Raw genomic sequence first — 27,533 nt, 5'->3', positions numbered from 1 at the left:
TCACTCAGCAGCTCTCAGAAAATGAAAGATTTGTAAGGGAAATCTCTTTACTCCTAACTAGGAAGCACTGTGCCATCATGAAGAAAGAAAGCACTTATCTCTTTCCAGTCAAATGAGGAGCACCCCAACAATCTGATCTTATTGGTGGTCTTGGCAGTCCTGAGGTAATGGTTGGACTTGATGATCTTAAAGGTCTTTTCCAACCTAGTTGATTCTATAATTCTATGATTCTATTGAGACTTTAAAACTCTGAAGATTATAGTTATGCTTTCTTGACAGCTTCTGTCTCCTCATGCCACTGCCCTTGTTCCTGTTAAGCATGTCCATTACTGCAGTACTTTGACACCAAGCAGGTTGGTTGCTGGTGGCTGGTCGACTGATGTGGATCATAGCCCAAGCTGCTCATTGCACTACTCAAAACAGTAAGACCCAAACACTCACTGGTTAGCCTGAAGCCCATGATGCAATCTCTTGAAATGAAATGTAAGGCACTAATCCTAGCTCCCTGACTTGACGCAGCTTGCATTTTCACCTGGTATAGTTGTCAGCTTTCCTTTCCTATTAATCCAACAATTTCCTAGGTGATTTTTTCCTAAGAAATTTATTCTGTGTTTCCCAAAAGGCTTCAGATATGATAAGGTTGGCATTACTGGTAAACCTTTCCCATGAGTGACTGGAGACAGCAACAGAGATGCCAAAACCTACAGATCTTTGCACTGGAAGTTACATAGTGTTTTGTAGCATATACCCACACACAGGAGATACATATCCTAAAGGTGTGCTGTCTGTATATATAATTTACTGGCCTGTACCCATCCACTTCGGCCTCCTGATTTATGGGCTAGGTCAGTCAAGCTTCCAACCATGCAAGCTGCAGAACCAGGTACCTGCAGGCTGCCTAGGTCGGAGATTTATTTGTAGAAAACAAGCAGAATCTCTCTTCCAAGAGTCTACAAGCAGCCAGCACAGTACAAAAAACTGCTGGAAGTGAAGAAACCTTGACTGAAGAAACTAAGAGAAGTGCTGATTTGGCTCTTATCCTGCATAAACTGCAACAACCTTGTCGAAGCAGACAGGGAATTTTCATTGCTCTCCTCAGAGAAGTATCTCCCACAAATCCACTGCCCAGTTACCCCCAGCCTCTACCTCTGTCAAGCAGGAGTTCTGCTCTATTTCTCATGCTGTGAACAAGAAATGGTGCATTTCAACTTGGGCACATGCCTCGGAGCACACAGAGAAGTAGGCTGCCCATCTCACAGGCTGAATACCGTACAGACCTGAATGAAGGTGTACTGGGTTCGGTGCTTAAACCACAACAGAGGGGAATTCATCCAGGGCACTTCCCAGGGTAGAATAGTTGTGATACTTGTTTGATGGAATTTCCTAGCTACGGTCTTATAGCCGAAACAAAACCAAACGATCAAGTTTTACTAATCAATCATGCAGATGACTTACAGGAATTTTTGTTTTCTTATTTTATATTAGGAATTTATACTGATTTTGGTTTTCAGCATGTTGATCTTTTTTCCTATGTAAGCTCCAAGGGCCCCATCCATGAGGATATTTTATCTATATATGCACTATATATAAAGTGTGCATATATATCTGTATGTGCATATGCTATAGTAATAAAAGACCTATATCAGCAGTAGCCCCTATCATCCAGTCACATGTTTACACAGAAATTCATGCCTTCATCTAACCCTGGCATCCGCTGGTGTGGACAGATGCATGATATTGTTATTTCCTGGTGAAAAAAAGCACGTTAATTTCTTTTTTGTTACAGTTTTTTCTTTCTTCCCTTTATTTATTTGTTTACTTTTAATTGATAGTTTCATCTACGAATTAGCCTGGGGGTAGGGTGGGGCAGGGAGAACAAAAAAATTATACAGGTATATCCATCGGTATATACACACATACTCTGTGTATATATAGATAGATATATACATTGTATATATTTGAAGAACATTTTCTGTCGTTTCACCTCATCTTGTGCCGCATGAATTTTTGGTGATTGATATTTTGGTTTCTTTTATATTTCTTTTTTTTTTTTTTTTTTTTTTTTTTTTTTGCTAGTGATTGTGCCATACCACTATTTTTTACTTTTTAAAATCATTGCTGTACTTTTCAATTTATATTTTTGGAGTTCTGCCAACAAAATAATGGTTCAGTTGTCTCAAGAAAGAGATATAGATCTGCAAACCAATAAAGGCAACAAAATCTTTTCTTGCCATCCTCGAGAAACCCACGTTTTCCGACATCCCAAGAAAGTTGTGTGCAAAAGAATGAAAATTCTTACCCTCCTTTCTTTTTATTTTCTCTTCTCCCTACCCTTTTTTAAACTTCTGAAAAGTCTCTATCCCATCTTTTCCCTCTTCATTTTTTTTTGGTTTTAAACAAGTCCAGAGAAAAAACACGCAGAAGACAAAAAAGGCTCCCCTTTACCCCTGTATTCTCCCAGGAAAAATTCTTCCAACAAAGAAAGCCCTACAAACCCCAGATGGCATAAAAAGAATTTTATTGCGATGCAGAATATCTGTCGTATCTTTTATTTCTGGGTCAGTGCAAGATCATTGTTATGGCATGCTGTAGTTTAGCTGATTTAACTAACCATGGCCTTCATTAACCGGTGCATGGGCTATAATGACGCCATCTTGTGTTTCATCAGAGCTACGCATTCAGGCTAACCGAGCAAGTCTGTAGTGTATGATTTGGGAGGATATCGTTTCAATTTTAATTTTTAGTTGTATTATAATTTCTTCTTTTTGGAAGAGTGGTGCTAGTACCGTCGGCTGCTTCTTGCAGTCCCAGTGTTATATATCTACTTTATATTATGGGTTTTTTTGCTCTTTTTTTTTTTTTTTAATTTCTCAGTAGCAATCTTGTCTTGTCTGTGTCCATCTGTCTTGTCAGTGTGTCTTGAAGTCCATTGGTCTAGTGTTGTTATGTGATTCTGTTCTCTGTTTGTAATCTGGTGTTTAGCTCCCCGCAGCTCTGTCATCCCTTTTCCCCTTCCCTTTGCCTCCTTCCCTTCCCACCTTCCCAAGGGGGGTCCACAAAGAGGCACTAAGCTTTGAATGACATTCTGAGTGTCACCCCGAGGCTTCGGGCTGGAAGTTGTAAGATGTTCACACAGCTTCTTAAGAAAGACGAAGTTTGCAGCTGATCAGTTTTCAAGTTTTCAAGCTCTGTTATCATTTCACTGTTAGAAATGGTTTACTGACATAATACTAAAGTGATTTCTTATACAGCATTTTAGGGGATTTGTGTGTACATGCTGACGTCTTAGAGTAAGAACTCCTGTTATCTGTGCTTTAGGTACCAGAAAATGCTACGCAGGGTGGAGGCTGTATGTTAAATGGAAAGTACCTAAGCCTTTTTATAAAAGGCAAACTTGAGAAAGCAATGTCACCGTGCACATGCAACTGGAATGACATCTATCTGAATGTATTTCTAAAATCCACAGTTCATTGTTCATTTGCGGTTAGGAGACAAAAATGTAGGACATGCTTAAGATTTCTGAGAGTAGTGCACCTTCGCTCTATGGGGGTCAGTCTTCAGTTTGTGTGATGTCTGCCTCTTTACTGATATTGGTCAAAACTGCCTTGCAGATGTTTGCTTGTATAACTTGAACACAATTCTGGAAATGCATCTGGAGTGTCTTCTGCCATCTGCATCATAAACGTGCAATAATGCATAAGGCAGGAGAAAGCCAGTAGAGTTTTCAGGTGTCTGCTTAGACTTCAAACACTATTTAGAAAAAACATCCCTTGGCTTGGACAATGGTGCGTTTCCTGATATTTTTAATTCTGTTCCTGGTGATGTGCTAGCCATGTTAGTGGCATGGAAGGTCTCAGTGCATCAGGATACACCAGCTGGAATCAGTGGATCAACTGAAGTTAGCAGAGGAAGAGGCAGCCAGTTTTCTCGCAAATGTTCACAACGTCACGAAAAGCATGCTTACACATACATTTAGCCTAGCTAAAATCCCAGTTGTTTTGCAGGTATTAGTTTCTTCTGCAGGGAAGATGAGATGATGAAATCTGTGAACTTTTCTCAGAAGCATGACATAAGGCTAACCTGTTTAAACTAAGAATTACCAGAAGAGGGAAGTCATGGGTTATGTTCAGATCTCCAACATAGAATTACTTCATTTAATTATTTCATTTAACTTATCCAAGATATATTTCCTATATTTAGAGAGGGATAAAAAGAAGTTAGCTTTTCTTTCATCAATAAGAACCAATGATATTATGCTTAGTTCGGTTTTCTTAATTCGTATATGATCTGAGAAATATTATTGAGTACTATTAATTATACTGAAAATGAATCAGTATTTAAAACTTGCTCCATTTAGATGTTAGATCTCTATGTGTATTTCACAACTAGTAATTCCTAATGAATCTAAAGCTTTTTCTTGGCAATTGCTTAAATAAAGCAACTGCTTATAAAATTATATTATAATCAACAAGCTCATGGTTTTGTGTAATACTGCCCTCTGTCAGATAGACCAGGTCAGTCCTGTTATGAGGCTAAAAGGAAAAGAAACATTTTTTTAGCTCAAGTGGCAGACTATTGGAGCAGAACAATCAGAGTTGTAGCCCCTGCATCATGAAGTTCAAGGTAACCTTCATATTGGAGTACTGTGATGAGTAAATCAAGTGTCCAGGCATCAGGACAGTAACCTCCAGGCTGTGGTAAAGCTGCTGTGTCCTGCCGAGTGGTTGCTTTTGTTTGCCTTATGTAGCCTTTGTGATGCCTGTGACTGGCCCTCTGCTACAGGGAGTGAGAGGCTCACTCAAGCACAGGAGATGCGGTAGAAGATCCCGTTGTGCTCCATTTTATCCCACTAAGTATATAGATGGATTTCTGGCACTTGAAATAGTTCATACTTCTTGTTTTCTGTCTTGAGGCAGGCTGCTGGCTTCAGCTCTTGTGATATTTGTCATTGTCATTTTGTCATTTGTCACATGAGCAAGGGGGAGCTGAAGGTTGAGATGTGAAAGCTAAGGATAAAAAGCCTGAATTTCAGTGTGCCACTCCCAGCTCTGCTGTTGATTCCTTCTGTGACTGTGAACCTATATTGCTCATTTGCCTACCTGTAATGCAGGATAAATTAAATACTTCTTAGCTGAATGAGGTGGAGATGAAAGGAAAGAAGGAGACAACCAATATATTAGTGCACTTTGATATTCAGGTGCAAATTGCTGTGCAATACACCAAAATGGTACTCTACTGCTAACTACCAAAACATAGAAGCAAACTATGATATTGTTAAGGTTTTAGTGCTAAGTGCTATCTTCACTTGCTATATGACAAGTAACATTATTGCATATTTTTATGAAGTAGATACAACTCCTAATCTGTTAATACAGAAAGAAGCAAGAGAGGGATGCAAAAGCCAAATATTTTCATGTCAGGGAACATTGGTGTGGCATCATTTTCATTAAATAGCACTTTTTCCCCTAGAGTTAACACAAGCAACGGAATGAGCCATGCTCAGGCTACAAATGAATGTCATGAGAGGACTGTAATATACAGATCTTTTATATCAGCATTTCCATCACTTGAACTTGCATCCTGATCAGATTTTTGCTTCAAAAACTTCAAGTTTCTCTAGCCTGACTTAGCTGGTGTAAGTGTCCCTGGTTTTACATTTAAGATCAGGAGGAGATCAGGATCAGACCCACAGTCTGGCTACCTTGCCCTTGTTGCCTCCCAATCTTTTTTTAAAGCATGTTCCTAAACTCTTAGCCATGTGCACTGTCACATTCTGGCAATCCCTCTAATGCTGTGCCTATGTTATCAAGCTGACACATGTCTAAAATACTAAGATATGATATTTTCAACCTGCTGGGACTTGCTTTTTGTCTCTGTTAGCTTTGATTTTCAGCTTCATAAAATATATGGGAAAGAAATTAAAAATAGCCAGTGACACATTTGGTGGAAGAGAAGAGCTAGCACACGACTCAGGAACAGATTTTGCATCAAAAGCAAATGTATGTATATTAGACCCTTAAATGTCTATAGCAACTGATTAGTTAGCTTTAAACAAGAAGAAACTATCTGATTTCTGAAATAGAAGTGATACCTGTTAGAGAGAAAACATGTTGAGCATTTTGAGCTTCTAGGAACAGAGATACGCTTTTGCTTCTAAAGGGTTTTATTATATATTTCTTTGGGTCATCATGCCTAGATATGAAGGTGCCTTATGTATTAGAAGCCAAAAGATACTAATGTTCACATGAACTGTAACACCTGGAATGACACCTCAGTAGAGCAGGAAAACTTATTCTACTTCCATTTTCAACCCAAGGAAATCATGAGATACCAAAGCTTATAATTATGTCAAAGGGGTTATTACCTTGCCTTCATTCTACCTCTCTATTTCAGTTCCAATTTTTTAATCACAAGAATTAGAAATCAGTGCCTTACCACAAATGTAAGCAGCTGGGAGTCCCAGTTCCTGAGCAATGTGAAGTGTTAACACTTTAAATGCTATGTGAGGAGCAGGAGTCAAAGATCATGCCAGTTTTGAAGCTAGGGATAGAAACAAAAATAATTAGACTGACTTGATTTGAAATCACAGATGTCCACTAATTTGACAACTTATTTTGTTCTGCATTTTCACTGCACTAATAAATACATTATTCAAACCTTACAAAAAAGCCACACTCAAGGACTCATTTCTCTACTTCTGCGGAGTCTTCTAAAAACTGAGACTGTTTGGTCCCATGGGATGGTGTTATAAGGATCATCAGCTCCTTTTCTGGCATTCAAGTAGAGCTATTTTAGAGACAAACATACAAAATCTCAGAATTACTTCTTTCAGAGCAAAAAGAGAATTCCAACACTTTTCACTGGGTTTACTGTCTTAGTATCAGAACAAAAAATATCAGAGACATCAAAAAGGGGAAAAAAGTTATTCTGTCTTTGTGGGACAGCAGAAGTGCAAAGCAATTATGAGCGTTCTCTTTTTTCTTTTTTTAATGGATGTCAGTAATTTTTTTTTTTTTTTCCCCTGGTACTGAAACTGGTATGAATGTTTTCAGATACTAGTTTTACGACTACTGATTTTCATTGATGAAATCTTGGGGACTTCATAAATTTTATATTTCATAGATAAAAAGAGCAAAAATAGCCCTGTTATTAGTTCAGGGTATTTTCTAGTTTATCCAAATGTAATTTTAATTTCTTCTGATTTCTCTCCATGAAACAATAAGTCTACTGTGGAGTGCCTGGGGATCTGTCTTTCCACTAGAATCTGTGGTTCTCCTGTATGCTAATTCCTTTAGTGTTGAAACATAGATCATGAATATATTGTAAAGCATGTGCATGCACGTGGTCTCTCTCTGTGTAGATATGTGTGTATATTTATATATCTGTTAATGTTGTGTTTATGTTCTGGCTAAAAGGAGCATTTGGAGAAACTGAAATAGAGGAGTAGAATAAACTTATTTAGGAGCTTTACAAGCAAATGTGGAACAAATAGATTGAATCTTGCCTTATTGCCTTTCTCATACTCCTGTTAAGTTCTGTTAATCCAAGTCTTCAGCTTTTGTATAACCCGGAAAGCAGCTAGTACATCCCAGCGTTTTGGGGCAGGAGTTTTGTGAGTGCAGGCAAGTGTGACTTTCAGGTTTGAGATCTGTGCATAATCTGAAATAGAAGATCTCCCGCACACATCTGAACTCACAGCAGGGAGATGCCTTTGGCAAAGTTCTGAATCACTTGTCTCTGCCAGGGATTTGGGGGCTCTCAGAGAGCTGTGAGGAGGATTAAGGAGGGTTTGACAGCTGGAGAGGAAATCAAGGAACTTGGCATATAGTGGGAGTTTGTATGTGTCTGAAGCAAAAAAAACAGTACTTTTTTGTACAGGAGACTGGACATATAACCACATCTGCCCATATTTCAGTGATTGATGAATAGCCTTCCCCTGGAAAAAACGCTATGACATGCCTCACACGGTGGTAGAGTGACCGACATCTGAGCATGAAGTAATGAATGACTTTTAAGCTTTATTTTCTGATAATATAACCGAGAAGTTTTCAGGATTGCCTGAAACCCTTTACTTCACATTCTTAAACATGCCATGTAAGCCCTAGGGGAATACAAAGACTGGAAGGTAGTTGAAAATATTCATGCCCTAGTTCTTCTTTTGATAAAAGTGAAGATTTGGTGTTGGCAAAATACTGTGGGGAGTCCATCTAGTCTTCTCTGAACTGTGTGTGTCAAATCCAACACAAGAAAATGTCTTATGACTCCTAAAATGCAAATTTCAACTTCTGTCTTAAAGTGTCTTTTCATGTTGAAATTGATGCTTTAAAAATAAATAAAAAAGAAAATTAAAAAAAAAAGTTCACATTCTAACAAAGTATCTTATTGTGAAACAAAGTAAAGGTTTGTAGTTCTAAGTATTGTGTGGGGATTTCACTACACTTGTCCCTTCTTTTCATCTCTGAAAATATGACTAGTAACCTTCACTTTTTAATGTGGGAGCTCTTTACCACTCCTTTTCAGTTTTTCAACATCCTTTCTTCACTCTTAGGTTCTCCAGAACATTAATCCATCCTTTCCTCCATAGGAAACATCTGTCACTAGCTCTGTACCAATTGTGTTAGAGAAATAAAACCTTTGATTTCATTTTCAAAAGAGTTGGGCCAGTATATTTCAGCATCTTTGGTTGTTTCATTCATAGCTTTTCATTATATTTTGAATAGCAATGGTAAAAGTCCATTCCTGAAGCTGTGTCATCTTTCCCACGTGTTGTTTTCCATATCTATCACTTTTCCCTTGGAAAGGAAAAGCGAAGAAAAATTAATTTGGAGAGAGAGGGAAAAAAGTCTCCTTCACTAAGGCAATAGTTTTAGAAACAGCTGGTAAAACTATGCCCGAAGCATCTCTATTCTAATAACAAGATTGTTTAAAGATGACAGCAGCCATTTGTGTGTCTAGCTCTCTCTGTTAATAGTAATTCTTCGTCCCTATGGGAAGAGTGAGAAAACCTGGTTCAGTAGTTGGTTCCCTATATTACCTCCTCTGAAAAGGTATTTACACAATTCTCTGCTGAAGAATGAGTGTCTGGTAGTGTTTTGTACAGCATATGCAAAGAACTGATAGCATTGGAAAAATGAATCTGTCATCTATACCTCATTTACTATTGAATTAGTAGATCTGTTGTTCTGGTGATTTTTTTCTTTGTCTCCCAGATCACTTTTCCTTCCTGATGACAAGCTGCAAGTTTTCTGCTGGCCTGTCTCATGGGTGGCAAGTGTCCAAACATGAGCTGCCAGTTCAGATAGTTTGAGAAACTTAAGAACTGCCAAGCTTGGTGCTCCTCCTGTAAGAACACTATATCCACATGCAAAAGTATCCTGACTAACTTCAGCAGTTTTGTTTCTTTTTCCATACCTAATTTGCTTAGCTTCCATTAAAGCTAATTCATTAGAAGTCTGAGCACCAAATGAGGTAACAGCCCATTGATGTACTTTTAAAAACAGACTTTTTGGGAAGGCCCAGCTTTATGATGATATTTGGACTATCAATTGGTATTGATACCTACTGCTTTTGCCTTAAAATCCCTATAAAAGCAATATTGTTTCTTGTATTTTACTGGGATTTAATCTCTGATGCCAGCTACACATTCAACAAGCTTATTAAAATTAATTTTAGCATTTGGATCCTAGAGATTGCTGCATGTGTGAATGTCCAATAGCTCAAACAACATTTTATAGCTATATTGCCATAATTTTTGCAGAGGCTGAGAGGAGCTTGGTGGTTATTAGTGCAGCTGAGCACTTGCTTCAAAGATCTAAATTTTAGATTTATAGGCTGACAAGACATAGTTAATCCTTTTGCGGACAGGCCCTTAGGGACTGTCTGAATGGCAGGACTTGAAATAAGACCTTGGAGTCTTAATTCTTTTTTCACTTTCAAACCTCAGTTAATCTCTCCTTCACTTTTAAACAAAGATTATATTTTGATCCTACAGATGTCTTAAACCTTCTGACAGATACATACTCCAGGAGGTCATTTTTCTGGGGATCCAGTCATGTTAGGCCAATGACAACTTTTACTGCAGTGTGTCATATTACATTAATTTTCTTTATTCAAGATAGATTTCAGCAAATGCAAAACAAGACAATTGAGCTATCTACAATGAAGTTAAAGATTTTAGACATCAGCTTAGAGCAGCGATCGTTGTTCCTTGTTGAACAGCAGTTCTTTATCAGTTTTCTCTTTTGTTTTATCTTGTGCTGTTCTTTTCTGGTAATGAAATGCATAGAATTGTACACATCATTTCAGGGGTAGCAGTGACAAAGCCATGTAGAGAGGCACTGTTATCTCTCTGCTCCATTACAGTGAAGCCTCTGCTTATACACAGCCTGAGTTCTGAAAATAGTTGCAAAGCTTAATAAGCATAGGGAACTGATGCAGTGGAAAGAGATTCTCTGCCACAGAGGATTAAGGGATGACAAGTGCAGTTTCCTTTTATCAAATCCAAGAAATTTTAGCTCTGCGTTTCTGACTGGAGCACTGGGAAAAGTTCTGGAAATAGAAATTAAGGGAAAAATATATATATGTATTCATACGTATATATGTATATGCATATATAAACATATCTATATGTAAGTAATATATAGTACATATATACGTAAGTATATATATGTAAAAAAAATAAGTGTTATTCAGTTGCATTATATATATATAAAACCTCATAAGTATTATTCAGTTGCATAATATGATGACAGATTTCAGATAGTTCTAGAAAATATCTTAGTTCTGAAAACAGAGTGCTGGTAATATCCTGTACTGGTCCCCAGGAGATGGCCTGCATGTCACATTTTAGGTCTCTCTGATTCTACTGTAAGAAATGATGCACATGTTCTACCTCTCAGTGCTAATGTAAGTTAGCAGTAATGCAGATAAGCATTATTATCAGTGTAAAACTGCTGCAAGTGAGTAGCAAAGCATGCTCTTCAGTTTCGGATATAGGATAATTTGCCAGGACTGAACAACAGAGCTGAAACAATGAATTAAGAAATTCATTGCATGCATGAAAAAAAAATTTAAATGCACAAGAAATTCCTGTGAGACTACGCTTGATAGTAGGCTTAAAATACCAACAGCATAGCTTTTTCACAACATTCCTCACTTGTTTATAACTCTCTTCCAAGCCCTTTGTCCAGAGCTTTTATGAACAGGATGTTGATTTTTCTTTTAGAAAAAGAAGCAGTCAGCACTTGGATCTCCATAGCAGTTTGGAATTTGGATGCAAATTAAATACTTTCATGGTCAAAAAATTCAAAAAATTGTGTGGAGATTCCTGTATATATACGTGTGCGTGCATAATTGCTAATTACATTAACCACATGGCTGGAAAAACTGGCAGCCTGATGAGATGTTCAGTGCCTTCAGTTTTCATTGAGATTAATGAAAGTAGAAAGTATTTAGCATTTTGTAGGATTAAGGCTGAGTTTGTATAGTTATATGTGAAAAAAAAACCAAAAATACTAGGTAGACCTTAAATCACAGTCTGGGAAAAATACCCCACAGAGAAAAGACTTTAGCCACAGCATTTCAAAGCTCAGCTGTAGAGTACAATAGTTTGCTTTTATAAGGTATTTATCACCTACATTTTTTTGCTGTATTTCATTACAGTGCTCTGTAATATGTGTGGTTGAATACATGAGAAATGCCCGTTGGTTTTCAGAGCTCAGGCAGTTCTGACTTTCACTTACTTTTTTGAGCCCCGTTGGTGCATCAGTACTCTGCACATTAGTATTCTTGAAGAGAGCAAAGATGAACCTTCCTTTTGCTTAGAAAATATGTTCTGTCTTCAAAGTAAGTCATTGCAATTTCCATTTTTATTTCTGCTTTTGATAATGTTCTGGATCTTCTTGGTCTTATCTGACAGAACACCCAGCCCTATATGTCAGGTACTGTGTTTGACCAGAGATGTACTGTTTGTTAGTAATTTGATACCATTGTTTATCTCAGACTTCAAAAATGTTTTGCAGGTATTAATAAGAAGCTTTTCAGACCTTTAGTAAGAGGTCTTACTTTAGTAAGATGAATACTGTTGTCTCCACTTTATAAACATCGTAATCAATGAGGTTAGAAGGATGTTTCCTTAGGTGACTCACTAACAAACTTTAGTTGAGAGAAACATGGAGAAAATTTGAGAGATGCATGGAGAAAAGGATCTGTAGGGCACACAACAGTTGCAGAGATGGGAGGAGGAAAAATTACTCCTGAGGTTAAAAGAATTTCATTAATAGAGGGGAGGAAATGTTTCTGAATTAAATTATTTTTTCAGTATGAAAATCCATGTTTGTTAAAGCAAAATGAACAATTTCACCCTTAGCTATACCTGAAAGCTGTAAATGAGCAAACAAATAGTTTTTCCTCATCCTCATTGATACATATGTTTGCTTTTAGAATCCAGTCCACTGGCCTTAATGGTTTTGTATCCTGTTGGTTCTGTGCTGAATTCTTCTCTTTGTAGTTATATGTTTGAATTGCCACTTGGTTCCCTTTTTCTGCATTTTTCAGCTGAGGTTACTACTACTAAATTATCAGACAGTGAGATAAGATAATGATAAGGAATTGTGATGGATCTATAATGCAGCAGTGGCAGCTTACATCTAATATATTTATTCGAGTGCCTTCTATGGATTCACTAATCAATAAAAAAGAAAAGACAAACTTCTGAAAACACAGAGCACTCACATATCCAAGAGTGAGGCACCTGAACTGATTAGAAGTTGGGAACGTGAGTGTCCTTTGCGTTTGCCTCTGTAACATGTAGTAGAAATCAAGAGTTGATAATTTGACTCCTGGCATGCTTGCATTTTGATGGATAACTCAGTGCCATGGAAGGCTGCAAAAAGAAACCACTTTGCATTACACACTTAAATTTACCATGAAAGACTAGCATGGATTGTTTAAGCATTGGTAAGAACAGGCAAATCTACCAGTTCTTCTCCAGCATAATGTTGGTCTATGTGCCTGTCTATGTTTAGTGTCCTGTTGTGAAAGGCAACGAAGGATGCAGATTGGCTCAAGTGTTTATAATGAGTCTTTTGAAGGTGAACCCTTTCTTTTAACTTCAGAACAGTGCTGTTCATTAATACCCTAATAAGTCAGTAAATCTCAGAGCTCAAAGATTAGAATTTGAACACCTTTTTAATTCATTCACAAAATATAAAGCTGCAAGTTTTGCCAGTAGCAGAATTACCCAAATAAAGTGTTTGTTTTTTAACATAATATTTCAAGTTCTATCTCTATTTTGATTGTGCTGAAGACCATAGATTAGAATAAGAATATGAATAGAAATAATGAATTCATCAATAAAAATAATCTGCATGAGAAAATTTTGTGGCTCCTACAGATAAAGGAAATTAGAGTCTATGAGAAAGTAATAGACTTTCCTATTAAAATCTAACCATATAACATCTTACTTCATAGCAGAGGAAAGCCTAATATGATAAGATTTTTTTTAAGCTTCTTTTAATTAACTTTCCATCCTATTAGACTTGATCTGCAGTTAACTTCCATTTCACAGGTATTCATGATTGCTATGCTCCTGTGAATTACCAAACCATGAAGCTCAGACATGGTGGTTAATAGCTTTGCAAAGTCATCTTTTAGCTGATTTTCTAACAATAACCCTAAAATTTAAATACAAATATTTCAGGTAATACAGTAAGGAGTCATATGGAAAACATATGCATGACTATATATCTTCTTAGTGATTCCACAGCAATCTGACCTGCCCTAGTCTATGAATATTAACTGTGTTTAAAAAAAGCCAAAACATTTGTGATAGTGGGATATACGTTATCTTATCATGGTGTGAAGATAAGGGAGAAAGGATGCCAAGGCCACCTGGCTTACCAATGAGATAAGCAGCATTAATTAGTAGTGGATGTCAGTCATCCTGAATCTTTCTTCAAAAAGTCCTTAAAGTCTGAATGACCTGAAGAATTCTGGTGTCCAGCTTATCAGTTTTATTCAAGGACATACTCTCTTTATCTGTGCTTCTGAAATACACCCAAGTATTATTATTATAGAATCAGATAACCATAGTATGGTTTGGAAGGGACCTTAAAGATCATCTAAAGATCATTCCAACACCTCTGCCATGGGCAGAGACATCTTCCTCTAGACCAGGTTACTCAAAGCCCCATCCAACCTGGCCTTGAACACTGCCAGGAACGGAGCATCCACAACTTCTCTGGGCAAACTGTTGCAGTGCCTCATCACTCTCATAGTGAATTTCTTCCTAATATCTAATCTAAGTCTACTCTATTTTTAAAGCCATTCCCCCTTGTCCTATCACTAAATGCCCTTGTCAAAAGTCCCTCCAGCTTTCTTGTAGGCCTCTTTAGGTACTGGAATGCTGCTTTAAGGTCTCCCCTGAGACTTCTCTTCTCTAGGCTGAGCAAACCCAACACTCTCAGCCTGTCTTCATAGAAGAAGTGCTCCAGCCCTCTGATCATCTTTGTAGCTCTTCTCTGGACCTGCTTCAACAGATCCACATCCTTCTTATGTTGAGGCCCCCAGACATCATTGATATTAAAGTAGGTTAACTTTTGGAATAAGATCTATTTCTCTTCTAATCCAATCTGTTATGAAAACAGAGCAAATACCCTTTCCAGCCACTTTCTTGCCATAATGCAACCTGTGATAAACAGCTTAAAGCTTTGGCTTCTGTATCACAGTAGAGTTTATTCCAGTCATTCACTGTGTTGAAAAAGAGGATTCATACTTGCCTGCAGCAGCCTTTTACAGCTGTAATCCTGAACTTTCAAAAGGAAACCTGCAAAAAACAGTCACCTCTCTTTATGCTTCTGTGCTTCCCAGCTAGTATTAAACTTGCCCATAAAAACAAACAAACAAGAAGTCCTGCCAAAAATCCATCCCAAAATGCCTGAATCATGGCACTATCCTCTCTTGTCTTTTCCAAATGATAGGCAAGAGCAAGCTCACATGTTGAAAGCTCCTATACAAAGGGCTCCCCCGCAGTGCTTCAGAGTTAGATCATACATTAGTTGGCTCTATTGTATTTCTGATGCAGTTACAAGTGCTGCCTAGTAGGAGAATTAACATCAAAGCACGGATTAATAGTCATTGCCATTCTGTCTCCAAACATCTCTGTTTGAGGTCTCAAGGGGATTCTTGTACATTTAAACATTAGTACAATCAAAAGGAATGAGCATATCACATCCTCTGAACTGGTGTGACAGAACACCACCTAACATACTGCTGAAAAGGTTGGCATTTTTTCCTTTTCAGAGGAAGGGTTGTGGCTCTATTTATTTATGTTTACTCAATATCAGGATTTCTACCTAGGTCTTTCTACCACTTCCTAATGGTAATGTGATAGAACTTATCAGCAGTCTCCATGGTAGTGATCTTCTCATCAGTAAGTCTTTTATGTAACATTTTTCCTCTACAGGTAACTGGGTATTAAACAAAGCCCTAGAGTACCAAACGACAGCTCAGTTTGCTGGTGGGGACCTTGGCGTATACTTTTCAGTATGGTTGTGAGGCAACCCTTGTATTAATTCTGAGGAATATTTTGACTTATTCTTGGCTGAGGAGACTGAAGGGCTTGTCCTCAATTCTGGAATCCCAAAGATCTGTAGCATGAGGAAAAATACAGATAAAAAATTTCTATTAACTCCTATCTAATTCATTGTAACTGCAGCTGCTGGTACTGAGGTATTTTTCTCTGCATTCTTCAGGGTTCTGTCCAAGCTAGTTAAATCCTCAGTAGCATTTTGCACTGTCAAGGTTTAACTTCCACTGTGGGAACTATCTTTTTATTTTTATTTTTTTTTTTTAGCTTGTTTTCTTTCAGTGTTGATATGGGAATAACATTATTCCAAATTAATCTACAGCAGCTTGCGCATACTTTGACATCCAAAACCTGAAGAAGAGCAACATTATGAGCAGGGCTGCACTGCTGGAAAAGTCACCTTTTGGATGCTTATGAGTCCCTGATTTATCGCAGTTTTCCTACCTGAGTTTGAATAGGTCACCTCCGTTCTTAACTCTTACACCCCAGGTACCCTAGGAGTGGATGTAAAGTGCTCAAACTCAGTAGAAGAGAACATGCAGATACTTATTGTGTCCTTTTCAGTAGTGTTGATTACTGAAAGAAGAAAGTGTAGGTGTGAAGGCTCAGGTAAATGAAGCTTGTTCAAAGCCTACCAGAATAAGCTGGTTTCCTAACCATCACACCGTAAATTCTCTTCACTCTACATTTTATCAGGGACTCATGTTCACAATGCTGAACAGACATGGTTTCTTTTCAGTTATTGAAATATTTGGCTTGATATAGTTTCAAAGGAAATCATGTATTGTTTTTAGTTGTAATTCATCACCATGTCTGTATAGCCCAACTTATTCTCACTCATTAACAAACACCCCTGTTTTCTTCTACAGCTTGTCAAAAATACTTCTTTAGTACAGTGTGTACACTGTTAAAGGTCCTTGTTAAAAGCCTGTAGTAGTACTGTTTCCCATGTATCCTCAAGAATAAGCTGTGGCTGCTTCCCTGAGAAACGTATAAAGCGAAATGCTTTAGATCTTGAATGTCTTCCAGAGAGATAAGTAATGTCTGAGATGATCCTATATTATTCAGCCATCCAAGAAGTGGACAACATTTTTCTTTGTGTGGTTTTGCTTTACTTTATTCTGTTTACAGTTCCAAAATAAAAACAGTAGCCCCCTCTAGACACCAGCTGCCAATGCAGGTTCTTCCCAGCACTGATTTATGTCTGTGAGAGGAGCAGGAAATACTAGAAGAGGGATTATCGAGGGCAGAACTAGGATCACTATGCTGTCAGAAAAGTTTAAGTTCTTTGCAAGAGAAACCTTTTGACAGTGAATCTACTATGCTTTGGATTCTTCTCTCACAAAGCAAGGGAGGAAGTTCCATCCACTGAGTCACTTGCACCTGGACTAGCTGCAGGCTTTGAGAATGTAATGTGCTTATGCTAGCTGAGGGATGAATTAAATTACTTTGTAGGATCTTTCAAAAATGGTGAGTGTAGCCTAGCATGCAAGTGATTAAAAATCTGCACTGCAAATGGGTCCCATCTACTTCTGAAGTTCACCAGAGTTGACTTCTTGAAGAATCCAATATGAAAATATATTTATGAGTAATTAAATATGAATGGAAGAGATCATAGGAATAACTGTTATGCATGTTAACTTGGGTGTACAACTCCCATAGAGGATAATGTGGAGTTAATAGTCAGGTTAGGTACAAAATAGCATTCGTGGAGTATCCAGATCTTCATGTGGTTGTGATTTAGCTGCACCTAAAAGAGTATTTATATGCCAGCCAAGTAGGCAGTATTTCCATCAAGTATCTCAATATGGCATACCCTCCTTACATAGACACACACTGGAGATGTCTTTTAGGATTTGGACATTCATATCAGTCTTGAGTCTAAGTATTTCCTAAATTCTTCAATTTTCCTGTGTAATTATCCCCAGTAAGTTTTCTAAGATGTAAGTTTCATGTACATATGTGGCTTGTGATCCCTTAGACAGCATATTTGAGAGTTACCTTGATACGTTTCCTGGGTGCATTCTAAAAAAGTAATATTAAATGGTGTGACAGTATAAGACTTCTTGGCATACAACTGCGAAGAAGGGATTTGGTAGTCATGGGGTATTCACTAGCATTTGGACAACATGTATTTGGATGACATGTTTTTTTGGATGACATGTATTTTTACCGGACTGCTTCATAGCGGTATACACTGAAGAAACTAGGAGACACTTCAGGTACCCTTGCTGCTCTTTGTTTGCAGATAAGCAAAAGCTTAAGTGCATTTTAGTATGCCATAAGTCTGCAGGAAACATTTGCTGCATGGGTTTAGACTGAAGACAATAAACTAGCCCTGCTCCCATTCAAATTATTGGATGGAGTTCTGCTGCCAAGTTTGTCAGTATGAAGATCTGATTTGTGGTTGCAAAATCCCTCAGGATTCAGAAAGACTTCTTCCCATGTGACTGAATTTTAGGATTAAGTTTAAGCTTTACATAAGCTGGGCTGACTGCAAATGTCATTCTTCACTCTTTAAAAAAAACATATCAGATCCTTCTCCCAGGAGAGAGGTGGTTGAGTAGAGATGCTTGCGAAGAATACTTTTAGACCAGTGATATTGGATGGGCTGCTTAGCACTGGAAGCATCAAAATACTCTTTGATTTGGAAGAATGTGAAGTGATAATAAGCTTATGGCAAACACCTGAAAAATTCTTTACTTCAGAGAGCTGTCGTGGTTTAGCCCTCTGATTTCCTTAGCTCTGATAGCTGTAAATGTGCTTTTGTATTTGATACTTTTCTGGTTCATTGCTATAAAGAAGTCCCATTAATTAACTCTTACACACAAAAACAAACAGGATGGCATGTGGGACTTTGTCAGTGGTGCTCATGTAGACATTCTTGCTATAGATTAGCTTTTTTATTTCTGAGCTTCAAATGTGCCTGTAGGCTTAGAATGAAAGACCTTTTTCCCAGTACAAACAGCTTGTGCAAGGGAAGTAATATAAAAAATTTATCTTCTTAGGCTATTCCTACCTCTCTGTGTTTTGTAGTGGACCAGCTAACCAAATATAACAGATTTTTATTCTGACTTGGGGGTAGGAATGATGGGTTTCCTTGAAAATTAGTATTTTACTCCTATTAATCTATAAGCTATTCCTTATTTGTGGTCTGCTAAGCATTTGTTTGGCTGGATGTGTGAAAAATACTGCTCTGAGAAAGGTTAAAAGCATGCACGAATGAACAGGTTGTCTTGGGAGCTACTACAAGCAGGAAGGACCATCTAGAAATACCAAGTTTCCCAGATTCTTGTCAGAATCCGTCACCTGACTTCTCTTTCTGGGGACTTCATCCTTTGGAACAATCTGCCCTTTCTTCTGCTCATTTTCTCCCATTTTCTCCATATGCCAGAAAATGATTGAGTTGTGGACAGTCAGAAAAGCCACGCTGCATCAATAGCTCTTAGGAGGGTTTCTTCCTGGATCTGGCATTTCTAGCATATGGTATTTATATTAAGAAGAGGTAAATTCACTAACTTTTAAACAGCCATAAAGTTAACTTAGCCAGTTTTAGAGGGAGGGAGAGAACTAAGTCTTTTAGTCTGTGTTTGTGTATATATTTAATGGTGAAATCATTGGAAATTGGGAAGATTCTTCTCTTCTTAGGTGTATAGATATATGCCTAAAGTGGAGATTTTTGCAGGACTTTTTTTCTCTTTTATCTATTTAAAATATATTTCTGCTACCAGAATATTCTAGCCAGAGGAGAAAATGCTGCCAACACATCTTGAAGCTAAAAGCAGATGAATAGCTAACAGTACCTTTTTCTCTATTTTGTAGGTAAACTTTTTACAGAAAAATGAACACTTTCCAGTCTGCTGGAAATTCTCCATTTGTTTCTTTTCACTGGCATTTTGATAGTATCAGCTGCTTGGAAGTGTGTGTCAGTAGTATTCGACGTGTATGTATGGCCTTAAATGACTCTAAAAGGGTGCTGCCTGATATATAAAGTAAACTTAGAAAGATAACAGCAGTTTGGGAACCCAGACTGGGCAGTGGTGAAATGCATGCTTCCTTTTAGCACTGAAAGTCTTGGGTCCCATTCTAATTAGGTCAAAGTACAATCAAATAGGAAAAAAAAAACCCAACCAAACAAAACAAAAAGATTTTCCTGACTTCGTCCTTTTTTTTCAACTATGGAACAAAAAATACAGAAAGAAAAATATCCCGAATAAGGAGGAGTGCATGATTAGGCCAGCAGGGAATCCTGGACATTTGAAGTGTATCAAGAGTATAGCTGGACCACTAAGTCAGAAGCAGCAGCTGGTACAACTGGTTAATAATGAGATATATTGCTAGAGTTGTGTTGGAGTGCACAGAACTCAAATAATGTGAGGTTCAGTGTGTTAGGGAAGAGAGAAACTGTCAGGTTAATGGAGCCCGAGGACTAGAGTGGTAGAAGAAATGGAAGTTCCAGAGGTTAACATGAATCTGGGGAAAGTAATACAGGCCTAGATCCTAAGTTACCACCTATCATCTTGCTGTTTAACACACACATTACCTTCGCCAACAGCATTTGAAAGCGAGAAAATACAACTTCATAATTACAGCTGCTGAGCAAGGGGCTTTTCATCTCCCTTTTAAAATGTGGCTTTTTTTATTTGAAAAAGTTGGCTATTAATCCTTCAAACAACAAGCTTGTAAGCCTTGATGGTACAAATGCCTCTATTCCCAGTTCTTTGATCTAATCTAAGTTTTCGAAAATAAAAAAAAAAAAAAATGGTGCAATGGTTATACTTTGGTATACTTTGGGTATGGTTTTACTAATGGTTGTCTTTGAGGAGGAATAATTTGCTAAATATTAAGTAATAAGATATTGTCTGTGTAGCTTCATGTGGAAACACTTTGGATCCAATTTTCAAATTAGGACATCTAGTTTTGACTATTAACAGCTAGAATTTTTTTAAAGACTGGAGAAGATTTTTCTAGCCTTAGCAGAAATTGCTGGACCAGATTTTCTGAAGAACTCTACTTCTGTTCAAGCACCTCTGTATTGACCAAGTAAATAAAGTGGCTTAGTACCCTTCAAATCCTCTTCTAAGTCTAACATCAAGATTTCCTTTACAAAATCTTGTCATCTCTTTAAGCGTCTCTGGCTCCAGTTGTGGTTCTTTGGTTCTTTTGATCTTTCAGGCAGTAAAAGAATTTTCCAGACCCCCATGCAACGAATTAGGCATTTATCGTCAAATAGGGCGTAAGTATTTGCTGGAGCAGCCCGACATAGACTGCACAGTTGGCAACTGGACCCATGCTTTACAGACTGTTTTGCATCAAAGAGAAGGCACTCACTTCTAATGTGCTGAAGGGGAATATTTCACTACTCTGAAAATCCAGCTGCAAGTCATGACAAATACCGATTAAAATTCAAAGCTTAAATGCCTCTTTGTGAAACTCCCCAAGTACAATTAAACCAGAGTCTCAGAATCCTGGTAGGGTGTGGTGTCCAGGGACACTAGCCTTGAAACCTTGCCAAGTAAAAATCTCCACTGAGGTCTGCAAAGGCCTCATTTCTGTCTTTTTTTTGCTTTTTCTATTCCTAGCAAATCTTTTCTGATCCACAAATGAATCCCCAAAATTTCCTATGTTCAACGTTATGTATTTCCAGTTTTCCTTCCTGCAACCTGCATGTTCTGTCCCTGAGATCACCCTGACCAGGTTTCCTCTTCTTTGGTTGGACCTCTTCCTTTCCTAACATGTTTTCCAAAGGGTTGCAGGAGAAGGTCCGGTGCAGTCTTCCAGCAAAGGCATGGTACATTCCAGCTACAGATGCACTGTGCTGATAATCAGCACAACCTCATCACTTCTGAAATAGGAGTTAAGAGTCTTCTCATATAACTCCTCTCAGAACTAAACACTTTCCAGAAAAGCATCTAAAACCAGTATGGGCTACTTAATTTTTGTTGGTTTTATGCTTATTTGACATTCTCCAGAACTAATACTAATCTCTGAGTGGCTTTAGAGGTGCTACTGTTCCTCATGTTAATAAGTACCAAAACATCTTACCTGTTTGTTATTGTATTTATACAAAAGTACCCCTGGCCACATCTACAGGGTGGATAGTCCCATTCTTCCTAGAAATTCAAGCTCAAGATAGCCACCTACCTTCACTAATTGGTGGTAGCATGACCTTTATAATGGTTTATGAAAAAATCTTGCTGGAAAGCTAGGGTACAGGCAGTGCTGGCAGCCTGCTTTACCCATCTCCTGGAGAGATTCATCGTGGACAGGGTCCAAAGCTTTATATGTATTGTTTACCCTCTCCTAAAACATCAGACAGAACAGGTTGTTTTGCTGGGGTCCCAAGTTCCTTCTAGAAGGATCCTGATGTCGGAGTAATGGTCTTTATACAAGAAAAATAAGGACATCATATTTGTTGCCTAGGGAATTCAGAGGAAGCTGATGACCCCTCTAGAACATAAAGTGTTTGGGATACAGTTTAGTAAAGATTCAGATAGAATCAATTAGTAATATCTTCTTGAACTTTAAATCCTTTTGTAACATACAATAAACTAGTCTCAGTCTTAATGCTAGCAGTGGCATGTTTGCCTATGCAAAATCATGTGGCTTTAGTACCAAATACTGGGATGTACCCCCAACAGTAATCATGGATAGCACATCTGAATAACTGCTCACAACTTCAAATAAATATTCACTATTTGCTCAAGTGCTTATAGGAGTTAGTCCAGTCTGACTAGGCAGAAAAATAAATGCCACTCATTTCATGAATACCCTCGTGAGTTAGGGTCAGAATAAGGGCTGTATTCTGGAGTTCTGAGTGTTTGATCCATATATAATGTCATAGTCAGGGTGAAAATTGTGTCCTAGCATAGCTTATGATTTCTCCTCACCCTTTTCCACTTCCGACCTCCCCAAGAAATGCAGACAACCCACTGGAATGTGCTTTGCCCTTTTTGGAGACGCATGGATGTTACACCCCCTGCTCCTATCTCCCTCCCCGCCACGCCTGCCCGCCCCCAAGCGCTTGCTTGCTGTTTTGTTTTTCTACTTTCCCTAAATGCAACTTACTTTAAGCATGCATTATTATTAACATCCTACAGTAAAATTAAGTTATTATATAACCCATTTGTCGATCTCAGCCAATTTCTTCTATCTTTTTCTATGTCTATTTATGACGTACATCCAGACTGCACGTCCTTTTTTTTTTTCTTCTCTCCATGTTTATTTTAAAAAGAAGTGATTTAAAAAAAGATCTATTAAAAAAAAAAGCAACACTGGAGATTGGTGGGATTTTTGGCCAACAATTGAAAGCAAATTTAGATGGGAGGGGGAGGGAAGGGAAGAGAATCTGATTCTTAACAAAAAAAAAATCCAAATTATGAAAGTGTCCCTGGACTGCTTTGTCTGTTCCTTTCAATGTGTGTATCTAGTTTGTTCATCTTTAAAAGTGTGTAGAATATTTTTTTCTTTCAAAGTAAAATCTTAAAACCCCACAATTGTTATTTATCTCCCTTCTTCATGGGAACAAAGTGCTCTTTCATTTTTTGCTTTTTTTTTTAGTATATCTCTACATAGTTATATTTTGATGTATTTATTTTCAATGGTTGAATTTCTATCTTAGATTTGGTTTGTTCCAATCTAATAATGAAAAAAAAACAAACAAACAAAACAAAAGAGTTATGAATTGTTTTCTGCAATTTCCCCCTCTATTTCCCTCTTTAAATAAGGAACTACTTCACTGGCAGAATCCTACAGCTGTATCTTTTAGATTCTTCAGAGAGTCTGAGTATAAAAGCAATCTAATTTGAGAGTGGGGAAGGGGTGTGCCACACAGTCATTGCATTCAAATGAGTGATTTGCTCAAGAAATGATTGTCTCAAATTATTGAGCATACTGATGTCAATTTGATGGACTTCAGAAAAATTATTCTTGTGAAGAAGGAGGCTGTGGGTAGCTACAGATGAAGTTGTTCTAATTCCAATGCATAAAACTAGTTTCCTTGTTTTTTGTTTTACTCTATTATTATTATTATTATTATTATTATTATTCGTTTATGTATTTTTACTGCTATTTTTAGTAGGGAAAAGTTTTAACTGTTTTTATAATTTGAGAACCTTTAATGAAAATGTAAATATTAATACTATAATTATGAAATTTTGTAACTTGCATGTTGAAGAAGTTGCAGCTTAGGGTTTGTGAGATTGTCAATGTTAGAGTTCTGTTCTTTCTTTTTGTTGATGGGCATGAATATGCTCATTTGTTTTTGTATATTGCCCATCCCTTCCTTACAGCCAGAAGCTCTAATGCTGCTAGATCACTCCGTACCGCCCTTACATGGACATGGCAACTGACTTACACATTCACTCCCATCATCTTCATCTCCTGTGTAGTACACTCATAGACTTTTACAATCCCACTCCATCCACCCTAGGCATTTTTTCTTCCAGTAAGTTCCCCTCCACCACCCCTTTCTTTAGCATTGTTAAAATTTTATGTGCAGTCATCCATTTCTTAAAACACACACACACAAAAATTGTAGAAAAAAGAAAATGTTTAAAAAAATATATATCAAATTGACCAAAAAGGCAAAAAAGCAACAAACTTTGCTTTTCAAAAAACATTGTATCTGTAGATATGCAAACAAGCAAAAGTAAATTCTATAAAATGTACAGGATTTTTCAACTGTAATATGCTAATAACTTTACATAAGATTAAAAAAATACAACCAAAAAACAGCAGAAAAAAAAAAATTCAAATTTGTTAAGGTGCAAGATTTTTTTCTTTTCATGTTATGTGGTGTGGATGTATGTGTTGTTGCCTCCCTGTATAGCCCTTTGTTGTAAAACAATTATATTAAAAAAGAAATAACAAACATTTTGCTAAAAAAGTTTTTAAGAAACAACAATGAAAAAAAGCAAGTTACAAGAATGTGGCAATGCTACTTGTCCAAGAGCATTCTTACACAACTTTCTTTTGTAAATTTTTCCTTTCATGCCAAAAAACATGCGGGCAATTTGTTGATGTAAGTTGACTGTTATGAAATCAATGTGGTATGCTTTCTAAATATTTTTATGTATTTTTGATTACCTTTTTTTTTTTAATGGAAATAATGTTTTTGATTTTCATCGGTTTTTTCAGTTCTTATAGGTTTTTGTCTTTCTTTTGCAGATAAAGTGAATGACTTGTTGTTTTTTCCTTTTTCTGACCTTGTTGCTGTGGCATTTTTATTTTCTAGTATATGGTTTTGTTTTAAGAAAAATGTAGAAGTTCATTTATTTCTTTTTAATCAGTTTGTATTTGCCTTTATGTTACGTGCTCTTTGTATATTGTCGATTACCAGATTGTAATGTGCATAGGAGGGGGTGAAGGAGCCTGTGGTGGTTTGCTCCTATTTTTTCTTGGTCCCTCTCTAGAGCTTTCTTTCCCCTTTCCGCTTCCCAAAATGAGTCACCAGTAATGCTACTTTCTTTCATGCTACTTAAATTGTATGTAGTGTGGTGGTGTAGCCTTCATGCTAAGTAAAAAACAATGAGACTTCTTTAGCATTTCGGTAGCTCTCAGGATCTTCCTACTGCAGATCTACATCACTCTGACTTTATTCCCATAAAAGTATTTTATTTCTATCAGTTTTCTTCATTGCTGACTATCTGCCTGATGTCCAATCTAAATGATACTCTCAAGTGTACTCTTGCCAGGTAAATGCACCCATCATTTTATGACTAGCATCAGACTTGCTAAAATCATACAGAAATGGTACATTTGGCAGACACTTTCCTGCTGAAACTCACATCCTGAACCACTAAAATTTCCTTGCTCCAAAAGAAATTTGGATTAAATTCTTTAAAAAACAATGACTAAAAGTAAGAAAAAGCTGTATTTCCTTACAAGCAATGTTTTCACCATTCCCGCATGGTAATGCTGTGCTCAGTAGGTATATCAGGTTCAACTCTCAGGTACCTTGAAAAACTGATTCTGAAAGCAGAACAAATAATTGTGCTGAGTAGGAAGCTGTAAGTTTAAGATAATGATGGGAGGTGGACAAGGTATGTTTCAATTGATTTAGAGCAGCTTAGTGTCTGAGCACTGAAATACTGGGTTTGCTCTAACATCCTGCCTGCAGACAGGATGTTAGGTCCTCTCTGGAAGCTATTCATGTCTGTTTCACTGAAACTGCATGAAGGTGATGATCAAGAATTTACATCAGTGAAACACAGCCCAGCATTAACATGGGATTCATGGCCTGTCAAATTCTGTACCTTCCTGTTGTTCACGAGCCATGTGTTAGGGAGCACTGCAATAAGTAATATCTTTTAATGTAATTTGTGGGGCTTATGAAATGCTTTGCAACAAGCTCCACCAGAAGACATACAGTTTTATCTAATCACTTTGAGAACTATATATTCTCTGAAAGGAAAAGGAGGTATTTGAGATGAAAAGTTGAAGTACTCCATTGTGGAAATAATTTTTTCCTCCATACTACTGACTGTCAATTGCAATTAAATCAGAGTGCAAAGAGTAAAAAAATATTAAGAACGTTCATCTGCTAGGTTTCACATTATCATCATCTTTCCTGTGAATCAGGGACTATGTTCTGAATAATTTCCCCTTTTTATCCTCAGAGGACTAAAGGAGAATTAACTAAAATACCATTAGACTGAAATTTATGAACTCAGTCATTTGATAAGGATTTATTGAGTTGGTACAGGGGGGAAAAAGGTAAGGAATTATTTTCTGTGGCAAGTATTTCATGCTGGAAGTAGAGTCAAGCTTCAGAGGAACAGCATAAGGATAAAACAAAAGTGACAAATTTTGGATGCAGAATTTCACATGCCTACAGCCTTTATGGATGGCATTTAAAAGCTTTTCAACTACATCTGGAGAAGAGAGACATAAGGGAGTGTCCCTTATCATCATCAGAACTTTCAAGCTTCATTGTGGATCTTTTGTCCTGTATCAGTTTGATGGCTGAGACTCAAGTAGTTGTGGCTCCAAAGATGAAAGCCAACAACTGCTACAGTTTTTCAGGTTGTTTGGTTTGGAGTTTTTTTCTTTTTTTTTGTGCCCTCTGCATTCATGACTCACCTACACCATCCTCACAGTTTATAAGGCTTCTATTAAATTTTTAACACGCTGTCTTTTCTAGTGATAGAGAACTCTTACTGGAGATCAGCCCCAGAGGTATGACTTACATAGCTATAAATAAGCTCATAAAGCAAAAAGCAGGGCAGCTCCAAGGTTACAGTAGACCTTTTATATCCCCAATGATCTTGGTATTTTATAGAAAAGCGCAACTCCTTGAAAATAGTATATGTGCTAGATTTAAAGGCTAAAGGAATATATGCATACTGTGTTTGCTTCTTGGAATCAGAAGGCCAAGCAGAATACTGGACTGCTCTGTACAAGGTTTCACACCTCACAGAACTCAGTTCTCTCAGTGCTGCTTCCAGTTTGCTGTTCAGTAATTTTTTTGCAACTATACATTGATGGTCAAACTAATTTTGCAACTGCAAAGGAAGCCATTTTATCTGTTTCCCTTTTGTTTAATTCTTTGGCATTGTGTTGTCAGCTGAAGCTTTTTAAAAACCATATTTCTGTTTGGGAAACATCTATTCCATGCCTAGAAGAGAAAGCACAGAGTAGGTGAAAAATAAATCTGGAAAATCCTTGTGAAATCTTTGGATTGCTAAAGTAATCCTGAACTTGCAGCATACCAGCGAACACTGTTAACTGGTGTTTAACAGCCAACATAAAAAAGAGGGAAAGAAACCTGTAACTACCAGGAAACAGTCCATATCTTCCACAAATAAAATCTAAGTCTCCTATGAATATTTGTTTTGAAGCCATGGCCCAAACTGGGTGGCAGCCTTTCCATTTTATTTTTTAAGCACAGAACAATTTGGAAATTAAAACTGTAAGTTTTATTCAAGGCTGCAAAGTGTTAGTTTTG

General features: G+C 37.3%; 1 protein-coding gene across 45 annotated transcripts in view; it reads left to right on the top strand.

The window, feature by feature from the left end:
• Positions 1–27,533, top strand: part of NRXN3 (neurexin 3) — a 997,539-nt gene that overhangs the window by 962,221 nt on the left and 7,785 nt on the right. For 5 of the 45 annotated variants that reach the window (XR_003991147.1, XR_003991145.1, XR_003991143.1 and 2 more), the window contains one exon: positions 23,878–24,608. The exons of 37 other annotated variants lie outside the window; for them this stretch is intronic. Coding sequence is in view for 1 of the 8 variants with exons in the window: in XM_030484275.1 (XP_030340135.1) it covers positions 23,878–23,987 (110 nt within the window). In the remaining 7 variants the exon portion in view is untranslated. Of the gene's footprint in view, positions 1–20,761; positions 24,609–27,533 lie in introns of those variants that run through there. 3 more of the 45 variants (XR_003991146.1, XR_003991144.1, XM_030484275.1) reach the window with 2 other exon arrangements.

The sequence above is a fragment of the Strigops habroptila genome, chromosome 4, assembly GCF_004027225.2.
Source record: "Strigops habroptila isolate Jane chromosome 4, bStrHab1.2.pri, whole genome shotgun sequence".
NCBI lineage: Eukaryota > Metazoa > Chordata > Aves > Psittaciformes > Psittacidae > Strigops > Strigops habroptila.
Note: the sequence above shows the minus strand (reverse complement) of the source record. Positions and strands in the feature narration are given on the sequence as shown.